This window comes from Prosopis cineraria, unplaced genomic scaffold (genome assembly GCF_029017545.1).
Source record: "Prosopis cineraria cultivar Desert tree isolate PC_DT_omini unplaced genomic scaffold, ASM2901754v1 PC13, whole genome shotgun sequence".
Lineage (NCBI taxonomy): Eukaryota > Viridiplantae > Streptophyta > Magnoliopsida > Fabales > Fabaceae > Prosopis > Prosopis cineraria.
This window is the reverse complement of record NW_026555344.1, coordinates 40,256,471-40,268,752: the sequence shown is the minus strand read 5'-3', so window position 1 is coordinate 40,268,752 and position 12,282 is coordinate 40,256,471. Positions and strand designations below refer to the sequence as shown.

The window sequence follows — 12,282 nt, the reverse complement described above, 5'->3', positions numbered from 1 at the left end:
GCAAAGCATAGCCAACTCCTTAGAAATAAATCCAGTTCCATCTGTATGAATCTGTGCTTTCCCATTGTGATAAACAATTTCACCATTTTCATCCTAAACGAAATGAAAACAAAAATCATGATTTTCTCATATACAAAAAAGGGGTGAAAAAGTCCATTTGCAGGTGACAAAATAATGAATCATACCTGAAAAAGCACAACTTCAATTGTTTGAACATCCACATATCCCATGTCAATATCAACTGTTACGGTTTTGGACAAAATACTTGATGTCAATATCAACTGTTAAAGAAAATAAATAAACAAAAATTATATGAAAATCTCGGTCTTGTCATGTAAAAAAGAATGATGCTCAAAGAATCCTGACCTTAAGGAGCAAGCTGTTGAACTTTGGAGGCAAATAATGGACTTTTCCACCACGTATTAAGGCTGTTCCTTCAAAATGAAGATTTTAAGGAACATCAACCCGAGCATTGATTAATGCAAGTCAATTGTACAGGCTCTTCACAAAAATCTCATCCCATCTTCTTCTACGAAGATAATCCGGGATACTGATGAATCATAAAATAAATTGATGGAACAAATCCAGAGTCATCCCCATTCCCTGGAACAGAAAGAAACTGAAGAAGAAACAGGGTGAGAGTAAAATCTGCATTTATGGCAAAATGCTTGGCTTTATTAGAGGCTTTTGCTGATAAAAGACCTGTTCAATGATGGTAAGGTCTTATTTGAGGCTGACTATCAAGATTCTAATAGGAGAATGTTAAATAGAGATTCTAAGGGATGTGAATGGTTTTTCTCTGATGTTTTACTGAAGTGCTTTGAGATTTGTGATGCTGATGAGAATTGCTGCATGACTCTTGCTGCCCGTGGAAGAAATGGTGCTGCAGATTGGCTTGCAGTTGGGATTATGAGGGACATGGTACCGCAAGGATGGCTCATTGAGCCACCATCTCCTTTGGTTAATGTGATAGCAAGGGATCTTCATGGTAGGAGAACTGAAGCAAAGTTGAAGGAAGGTATTGGCTAATTGTATTGGTTTTGGTTGCTGATTCTTTTTCTTTCATTTGTTGTTTTTCTGATTTTTATAGGTTGTATCTTAGGTTTTAGGATTAAGGTCCAATTTTGCTTTAGTACTTATTTTTTAGAAACGTTAGCCATCCTGTACTTTTTAAGTAGGGCAATTTTTTTCCTAAAGTAATTTTTTGAAGTCCAAAAATGCCCTTCTGTTAAAAGACCATTAACTTTTCTCTTTTTGCTGACATGGCATATACGTGAAGCCCATGCACAATTACAAGTAAGACTCTGACCATATCTTTTGATACTAATTTGCCCCTAAACTCTTTTCCCAATAGCATTAGGTACCCCCTAAAGTTTTTTTCATGAGCACTGGGTATCATTAAGTTTTATTAAAATAAAATTTAATAAATATTTTCAAAATATTAATATTTTCATATTTAATAATTTAAACATTATTATTTATAAATATTCATTCAAAATTTATAAATTACTTTTAAAATTAACAACTCAAACTAACATTTTATAAATTTATAAATGACTTCTTATTTTTTATATATCAATCTTTGATCTTTTCTCCGAAACAACGCTGAAATCATTATGCCTTTTGTATGTGTCAAAACTTATATTTTTAATATTAGTTAAATTCCTTAAATTTTTAGGTTATTTTTTGTATTTTTTTTAGTCAACTAATGATTTTTTTCAAAATATTACACTACTCAAATTTAATACTCTCTAATCTCTATACGTTACAATGTTAGGAATAAAAGCAAAAGCATGACAAATTAGGATCAACAATATGCAAAAAAAAATATTTATTTTAAAGACATCACTTATTTCATTAATGTGCTACAAAAAAAAAAAGTTACTTAAAAAGAGAAAAATGGAGAGATAAGAAGAAAAAATCCATTCATTAATTTTAAGATTCATTCCCTTTGTTTATAATAAAAAATTAAAAAATATCAAATATATTAAATTATTAAATTTGGTGATGTAATATTTTTAATAATAATATTTAAATTATTAAATATTAAAATATTTAATATTTTAACAATATTTATTAAATTTTATTTTAACAAGACTTGAGAGTATTTAATGCTTTTAGAAAAAAAAAATAGAGACAAATTAGCACTAAAAGACATGATTAAAGTTTTATTTGTCACTGTGTGTGGGCCCCATACCCATGTTATGTCAGTAGAAAATGAAAAAAAAATTAATAGTTGACTAGCAGAAGGGATTTTTTGCTCCTCAAAAAAATAATTTAAGGGTAAAATTACCCCACTTAAGAGTATAAAGTGTTCAATGCTATTAAAAATAAATATAGGGCAAAATTAAACTTTAACCCTAGGTTTTATTGCTTTGATTTACTTTTATAGGATATATCTTGCTTATTTTTTCTTTAGAGAGGATTAATGAGTGTAATTTGTTTTGATGATATTAACAAAATGGTCTATTTTGGTCCAAAAAAAAAGCAAAACTAATTAGAATTGATTGATTAACCCAAATTAGAAATTGAATTTAATAAAATACAATTAGATTCTTAATCTGAATATCACTTATATCGAAGAAATCTAGAGTTATTAATCCCTTGCTAACTTTATAAACTTTACTATTACTCAATTAAAAAAATTAATGCTAATTTTGTTAATATAAAGTATTGATAGTTATGAGTACCTTTATAAGTGCCTTTCAAACCTTCTATAGCTCTCTTCCAAGTTAATTAAATTATTTCTAACAAAATTATACAAGAGGCAAATTCAATTTTAACTCATTCTAATTAGATTATATAGGGCATTAAGGTCCCGTTTGATTATTGAAATGAAATTGATTGAAAAAATCAATATAAAAATGACCTAAATCACCATTCTCTTTAATGGTAAGTATGATCAAACTTATTAATATATACTATAAAGGTGGGAATCATCACCTTCAAAAATTTCATAAATTATGATTTTCAATCTCATGAATCAAATTACCTCTCTTCTTTATAAATGTGGTTCACCATTTCTTTTACTTAGCTCATTTTTACCTTTATTTGTTCAATCCATTCCTTTTTAGTAATCAAACGGGACCTTAGATATATTTATACTGTATAAATTACTCCAAATTCATATTTTTCACCGTGTAAAACCCAACATGTATATCTGAACCTCCTCTAAAACATTCCATTAATTGTTTAAAATTACACTTAAGAAAAGGACAAATTATTTTACCCACAACACCACTATTAGCAAAAGTAAAATTTAAAAATTCTTTTAGACCATTCATATATTATCTCATGTTGCTTTAGATATTCAAGATTCATTCATTTTATGTATAAAATAAAAGAATATTTACAACTTATTATATTTAAGCATAATATTTAAACATACTTTTTATTCTTTAAATAAATAAAAACAATGTAAAAACAAAAATCTCAACATTTACAGCATAAATTTAAGTAGAGCCAAAAAAAATTTAAACATCAATTTCACATTTAAATTATTCTCTATATAGAATAAAAATACATAATAAAAAATTACAACTAATAAAATACTAATGCATAAATTCATATCATATTTCATAGTAAATGATCAAATATTTAACTAATAATTTATCCACATGCATCAAATGCATATTAAAAAACAAACTAAATGCTATACATGATATACTATATAATCAAACATTTAAGTATAACATTAAATAAGACAATAAATTACCTCAAGTGTCCAATGAAATGCCAAATATTTGTAGCAAATTAGAGAATTTTTTAAGTGCTTGAAAAAATATGAAAACATACAATAAAAATATTAAATATAAAAAGAAAACTTAAAAAAAAGTAGCAAAAAAAGAGAAGACATGGAGCATGCACCTGCAAAGAGAGAACGCGCCAAAATGAAAATTGAAATGAAGGGGGGCAAGGCTTTTATAGAAGGCTGGTGCCACAATTTTGACAGAAACCGTGGCTCAATTTCTGACAAAACCGTGTTTGCGAAACCATGGCTTTTTTAATTGCTTTCAGGGAATTTTTTTTTTATAGTGACAGTTTTTTTTTTTTTGAAAAAAAATGGGATTTCCCACGATTTAAGAAAACTGTGGCAAGCTTCCGTCGCTATCACAGTATTTTTTTTTGTAGCGTAAATTGCAAATTAAAAAACAATTCAATCTCATATTACTTAATTTAATAGTCCAAATGAGATTCTCATATATTAAGGAAAAAATCCCAACATCCATATTTATATTAAATGATGGCCGAACATCAAATAGATAATCAAATACAAGATTGAGCAATCAAAACTAACATTACATAACTAATGGGTAAAAATAAACTTGAATCAACCAACATGTTCAAAGTTGCCCTGGGTCAGAAAGTTTTAGCCACTAATAGCCATAAATCCAACAATACTCAACAAAATATACATCAAATGTAGAGAAAAGGAAGAAAAAATCTTAATAGGGATGATTTCTTTCACAAATCACAAGATTTAAGTGTGTTTTGACAGAAATTGGTCTATTGTTACAACTCCTACTTAATGTTGGAGCAACTTTGTCCAGACTTTAATTTATCGTGGGCTTTCAATCTTTAAGCTTTGGACCTATAAATCAAACCTCTCTATATAAATAAAACCTACTTCCTCTATTCAAAAATATAAGGTATTTTTTAAGGAATTGAATGTTTAAAAATATAAGACATTTTTAATCTTTTGAGGTGTAATCATTACTTTTAAAAAAAAAATGTCCCTATTAATAGTGACTTTATATTTATTCTAGAGCGTTTAATAGGGATAAATATAAAATGATAGAGTTAGTTTGAAAGTAAATAACTACTTTATTAGAGGTAAAATTCAGTTAAAAATGTTTTATATTTTTTAACAGAGGGAGTATATTTAATACCATAATTAATCTAAGGATTAAGAATTATTTTTGTCCCTGAGCTATACACAAAAAATTACAAATGCCCTTAAACTCAACTATGGGTCAATTTTATTTCTTAATTTTAAAGATTCCCCTTGTTATCACCGTAATATTAAAAATATCTAACGTATGTTAGTTATCAGTGAATCATACTTTTTTTAAATATTTTTATTAGATTAAGGGTCATTTTTTGCCTCTCAACTTCTATTTAAAGAGTCATTTTTGCCCTTCAAGTCAAATATTTTATAATAAAAAATTTTAAAAAATAAAATGTGAAACCCACTAATGATTAACTAATTGTGAGAACATGACAAGGTGATGATGAAGGAAATATTTAAAGTTGAAATATAAAATTAACTCACAATTGAGTTAAAGGACATTTGTAATCTTTTATATACTGTTTAAAAATAAAAACAATCCTTAACCTTTAATCCAATAACTTATAATCATATTGCCATATCTATTCTCACATAAAACATATTCACTTAATCATATTTTTGTTAATAAATTTAATTAGATAACTTTCAATTATAATAAAAATTTTAATAAATTAATTAAAATATTGAAATTCATCAATACTATGATGGTGGGAGGTAGCTAAGAACCTGCAGCCATTTAAAAAATGTTCAGTAATAATATGATTTGTTAAAAAAAAAAATGTTGCAAGGCGGAGGTAGCTAAGGGCCGGCAACCATTTAAAAAATGTTCAATAGTAAAAAAAATTATTTGTACTTAAATATAATATGTGAAATTTTTGAAATAAATTTGGATCATCTCAAATTTGAAAGAAATAAAAAATTATAAGAAATTTAGAAAAATAATTAAATAAAAATAAAAGAATACTTTACATTCATTAATAGGAAAGTAAAAGGAAAAATTACATAAACACAAGTCTCGTAGATTTACAAAAATACATTTAAATTCTTCAGGACTTGGTTATAATTTGTCGTGAGTGTAAAATAAAATTAAAAAACCACACTGTACCAATTCCAAACTTATATCAAATTGCATATTACGAAATTTTAGTTGTAAATTAAATTACGATATTTTAATTGTAAATTTGTGAAAAACAATTATAAACATGAGAGAAGAATGACATTTTTGTAATCTTATATTTATAGGTCCTCATGAATTTACAGTAAAAAAAAACTTAATTTATAATTGAAATTTCGTAATACCCAACAAGTTTGAAGTTCGGGCACTCTCATTTTTTTCATACCAATGACAAGCGACAACTAGGTTAGAGAATTGGTTGTAATTTTACATATTTGTGAGACTTTTTTATAAATAAATTCTAAATAATGTACTTATTTGTAATTTTCTCAAAGCAAAAGCATCAATTCTGCGTTATCCTTTTAATAGCCGTCAAATAGATAGAGAGCTTTTAGCGTCGTGGAAGCTAATTCCACCGCATTATTTTTTTAATATAAAAAAATTAAGCACAAATGAAAGAAGAACGGCGGTTAAGTAACACATATCAATTCAAATAATTATAAATTTAAAAAATTTAATTATAAATATAATATTTATAACATAATCCTATTTATAACTATTTAAATTGATATTTATAATTTATTTTATAAAATATTTTATCAGAAACTAAACTATCATTAATTCATTCTTTTAGGATTTTGTTGTCAGTCTCTCCAATAAAACCCATTTTCAGTGAAATACAAATACATCTTTATTCACTTATATGTGATTTAATATTCATTGTATTATATGCGATTTTATAATAATATACTTAGTAGTTAATATGACTGATTTTTATAGAAACATTTTAAGATTCTTTTAATCGTTAAATTTTATTTGATTGGGAATCTAATTTATGCATATACTTAGTAGTCAATTTGCAAATGTAAGCATCCCTCGAGACAGGGGGCTTTTAATTTTGTTCTCAGTAAAATAAAAGGATTATAAATTTTTTGCCCCACCAAAATATATGTGTGTGTATTTTTCTCAATATAACCCCACAGCTAGCAACCATGAGATGATTCCTTTTAGGAATCTAAGTATCATTTAATGAGTTGTCTTCTTTCAAATAATGTTTTTTCATATATTCATCCAAGAATCGAATCCTGAAATGATGTCTAAGGGACATATTTGTGAGTGTTTTTTAAATTAAACATAAGATCTCCTTTCTTTTTAATAAATATAAACTAATCTATAAAAAGCTGAAAAAAAATTAATGTATAATGTAATATGTTTCTCTTTATATATAAATATCAATATAATACAATGTAATACTAGGTAAGTTTTTTCATTCGCGTTGAGGAATATATGTCATATGGTATGCTGCATTTGAGAATTCGATCACTCCAAGAAACCAATCTAGGAGTTGAAAGTTAAGAAAGAAACTCAGACATGAGAAACCTTCAATCTGCATGAGCCAAACATGTGTGAGTGAAATGAATCTTTCGTCAAGATTTGTCAAATAATTTGGGAAATAGTATCTAATTTTAATTATTTTCTTTTGAATGGAACTAGATGTGCAGATGCATGCACGCACCGACCACGCACAAATATAATATATTCAAAGTTTCGATCACGCATAGTTATTGGATGCATACACGGTATTGCATCATGTGTATACAAATTGGAGTTTAACATATACCATTTTACAAAGAGGAAGCATTTGCACCTGCATTTGCTCTATGGACAGCATTATTCCTTGAAGCCGAACCCCATTTTATAGCCTCAGCAACGGCTTGTTGACGTTCGACAATGGTGTCATTATCAAGAAGGTTAAAATGTTGTTGCGGTGGTGACGGGGGAATAATGTCGGTGGCAGGGGGAGGGTGGTCGGCTTCGTAGTCTGTGCCGAGAAAAGTAAGGGCGGTGACGACGTCGCTGATCAATGGCCGGGCAGAGGGTTCCTCGTTAAGGCACATGGCGGCCACTGCCACTGCCTGGTTGAAAGCTCTGACGGGGAAGTTTCTTTGGAGAAGGGGATCGGCCAGCTCAAGGTATCTATTAGGATCCTTGAATATTGGTCTTGCCTGCAGATGAATGAAGTAATGATTAAGTTAACCAGCAGGAATATGTTTAATATTCCACTTGATTAATTTGATCGATGGATCAGGAACTGACCCAAGAAACAAGATTTTGCTCGCGGGTGGGTCTGGTGTTGTCAATGACTCGCTTTCCCGTGAGGAGTTCGAGTAAAACCACACCAAAGCTGTAGACATCAGATTTGACGGTGAGCTGGCCAGTTCTTTGATACTCTGGGGCACAATAGCCATAGGTTCCCATAACCCGGGAGGAGACATGAGACTTGTCTCCTGTGGGTCCTAGCTTGGCCAGTCCAAAATCCGACAGCTTTGCATGAAACCCCTTGTCCAGCAATATATTTGAGGCCTTCAAGTCTCGGTATATCACTGGAGGATTCGCCTTATCGTGCAAATATTCTAGACCTTTGGATGCTTCCAATGCTATTTTCATTCTCACAGACCAATCTAACGGCCTCTCGTGAGGTTCTAGATCTGTATCACACAATATAATTAATTCATTAATTATACTTATCTTCCTTTAACCTGGTCTCAATAATTAAGTTGAACAATAAGGAGGGATCGAATCTTTCCAAGAAGATGGTCTTCTACAGAACCCAAAGGCATGTACTCATACACCAATAATCTTTGATCTCCGTCCGCACAATATCCAATAAGATTCACCAGATTTCCATGGTGTAAGAGGCTTAACATCAACACTTCAACAAGGAACTCTCTATTTCCCTGCAATCCATTTCTGTCCAGCTGCTTCACAGCTATAATCTGAAAGTTAAAAATCACCAAAATCTAACTGCCATTCTCTCCAAATTCGAACGTAATACAAGTCTATGCCTTCATTATCTCAAAATCATTACAGTTGTTTTTTATTTAGAGATTAGGCTTGTATGTGAAGTTAAGAATTATTGTCTTCCTTTTTTGTTTTATAGCTGAATTTTGTAGGAATTATATTACAATAAAATGTTTCAAAAAGATCTAATATATATAATTAAAGTATTCGAAAATTTTTGTTATCCTTAACTTTCGTCTTTTGGCTGTCTGGCATATATGTAATTCCATATCTTCTTCTAATGCATTGATTTGTGTACCTTAAATAACCACTGGTTTGATTGTACAAGAAGTTAAATGATAAAATAATCTTCCCTCCACCCTTTGCAATTGAGATAGTAATTTGGCTGAGCCCAAAAATGTGACTAGAGGAATGGAGGAGAGAGAACGCAAGATAGGAGAGAGGGGAGAGGAAGAAGACGAGAACCTAGGTGTAATTTTTTATTATAAAAATATAATTTAAAGCATTCAAAGATAAAAAAAATTCAAAATTAAATTCAGGGTACTTGCAGACTCAAAAAAGTTTAAAAATAAAAATGACCCTTAACTCTTATAAAAATATTAAAAAATATAAATGGTAGAACTCACATAACAACTATTATTAAGTGCACTAACATTAGATGATGATGCAAAAGATTTCAAATATTTAAGGACAAAAATGACTAACAATCCAGTTCAAGGTACTGTGCGGACGCTGAAAGAAAAGTTAAAACAGAAATAATTCTTAACTCTTTTTTTAAGGTCCCATTGCAAAACTAAAACTAAGGAGGGGAACAAGTAAAGGGTGAAAACCAACACAGAAAAGCGCCTATTTAGCAAGAAAATTAGCAGCTTCATTAGCTTTTCTTGATATTAGCTGAAATAGAAAAATGGGACGAAGATTTCCTAGTTTCTCTTTCCCCTCAAAAGACTCCCTACTTCTTTAATCTTAAAATTCCTACTGCGTTGTTCTTTCATCTGTGGGTTATAAGTTCTAATAACTCGTGCAATTATTGTGTTGAGTCTAATCTAAGAAGTTAAGAGTCTGTTTTATTTTGACACCTATATAGGCAGAATAATCGTTTAGGACAACGTCTATGACATTACTCAATTTTTGACAACTACATTATTTTCTGTCAACAAATTTTTAGGTGGCCCCAACGTTTAAAATAAAAGTAAATTATTGCTGTAATTTATTCCTACCCAAACATGATCGACTATCTTGTCACTTTGTTCGTTAATATGTTCTTTCTTAACTTTGGTCATCAATGTCCTTCTCGTCTCAGCTTCGAAGACTTGGACCGGGAAATTAAATGAAAAAGAAAATCCATGTCTAGGAAGAAAAAAGTACACCTTAGGAGATCAAATTGAAATGATAATAATTTCTGCGAAGCTCTACCAAACACATTTATTGTGTCATAATATCAATTCTTAACAGTGAAAAACCAGAGAACGAGAAAACCAGAGGTATAAAAACCATGGCAAGTGAGAGAAAAGGGAACTTTGACATGAAACAGTGAGGGTCATTAATTGAGAAATACAATACCTGGTTGGTTTTGTCGAGTTTTCCTTTATAAACTCTTCCAAAACCACCTTCACCAATGAGGCATTCTCGCCGAAAGTTCCTTGTGGCGGCGGCCAATTCCCTGAAGGTGAAAGTTTCCGCAGCGATGTTATTGCTGCCGCCGTCTTTGTTGACATTACTATAATTATTTGGTCTTCCCTCGTTTGGCTTTGAAGAATAATTATTCTCTGGACGCAACATTGATGCATCAGATGCAAATTTATATCAGCACACGCAGAAACTTATATCAGTTGGCTTTGAAAATATTTGACACGTTTACTTTCGGATGTGTTCTGGCATAATTAAAATAGCTCTCTTAACATGATTTTTTTATAATTATTAGAATTGAACTCTCAAACTTACTCCCTCCTCCGGTCCTTGTTATAAAACGCCAAGCTAAGAAACATCATTATTATATATACAATAAGAAAATATGATCCAAAAGAAACGTATATCATATCAAATGTACCGTTTAAATATCGGATCCAATTTACTACGAATAAATGTAAGATAATAAATTTTTTCTCACCTTGATTATTATTTCATAAATCTATTAATTAGAAACTTGAGATAAAAAAGAAAATGAAGGTGGAAAACGACCAGTTTAATTACCAGGGTGGGCCCGAGGAAGTAGGGCTTCCTTTTGAGGTTGACATGGCTGCATTTGCGCCCTAATTCCTTGTTTGGGCTTCTTCGGTGCTGCTTTCTTGTCGTTGCATGAAAAACAAGGAAAGCAACTCATCTCTCCGAGATTGTAATTTCGATAAGCCGACCGAATTGAACACCTCAATATTTCTGACAAAAATCCAAATATTTAGTTTTGAGCTTTATGGAAACCCCATCTGGCCATCTCCTTCTTAAAATCTAATAACAATTTCGCTCACAAAATCACACTGATTGCAAGAAAAATTTCGCATAATGTATATACACCGTGAAAGGCTTCAATGATCACCAAGGAGGAAAGAGAAAGAGAAAGAGAAAAGGGATGAAATCACTTCATTGTTGAAACTAAAAAAAAATGGAAATACGAGAAAGAAAACTAATGGGGTTTCAGATCATCCCGATTGATGAAACGAATTCGATCGATCGCTAAGTAAATAACAAAAAAGTGGTAGAGAATCACTCAATTCCTGAAACGAAAAAAAAAAGGGAAAAATTACCAAAACTCAACAAGATTGAAGATACAGTATATTGAATGGCCAAGTTTTTTTTTTTTTTAAGGGAAAAAAGAAAGGGTGGAGGAGGAGGAGGAACCACTCAATACATGAAGCCAATGAAAATGAAAATTTGAAAATCAGTAGGGTTTGGAAACTAGATTGAAGATATAAATTGGATTGCCAGATAAAAAAATTAAAAAAAAGAAGCAACTCAATCTCAAAACAAACGAAAATAGAAAAATGAAAATAATATATATATATATATATATATGAATGAGGTTTAATTTCAAAAACTGAAGCAGAATTAATGAAGACGAAAATTGTATTGAGTAAACACGATAAAAGAAATTGATTAGGTGAAGTTGGAAAGGGGAATTAATTAAGGAAGGAATATTGGGAGAAGCGGTCCTGTGGTTGCCGTGAAAAATGGAGTGGAAAAGGATATTTGGAAGTTGTCTTGTCTGTAAAACGACCGAAAGAGAGGGAACCAAATCAGACCAATTTGTGGAGTATATGTCATCCCTTTAACATAATGGTCTAAAATAAGATGACCCCTACGCCAAAAATAGATCAAGGGAATCCTCTTTTATTTCATTATTTATTTTTTGCCAAGCATTTTATTATTGAGTTATTACAGTAAAGGGGTATAAAAGTAAAACCATAGCTACTCATAAAATATCCTACAAAGATTTACGTGCACGCCTTTTAAATAAATTATAAGATTATGGTGTAATTTTGTCTTTAAACTATTCTTGGAGAAACAATATTGTCCTTAAACTATTCCTTATAGTAACGTTGCCACTAAACTAATTAAATTAGAGCAATGTTGTCCTTGCTAG

The 12,282-nt window shown here is 30.1% G+C and overlaps 1 protein-coding gene across 1 annotated transcript; it reads right to left on the bottom strand.

The window, feature by feature from the left end:
• Window positions 1-7,438: 7,438 nt before the first annotated feature.
• LOC129291488 (probable serine/threonine-protein kinase PBL26) lies at window positions 7,439-11,602 on the bottom strand. The gene is made up of 5 exons (XM_054928862.1): window positions 10,899-11,602; window positions 10,269-10,474; window positions 8,493-8,680; window positions 8,001-8,394; window positions 7,439-7,909 (listed from the first exon to the last, which is right to left on the bottom strand). Exons 1-5 carry the CDS (start codon window positions 11,026-11,028, stop codon window positions 7,529-7,531), a joined length of 1,299 nt encoding a protein of 432 aa, XP_054784837.1. The 5' UTR covers window positions 11,029-11,602; the 3' UTR covers window positions 7,439-7,528.
• Window positions 11,603-12,282: the final 680 nt, after the last annotated feature.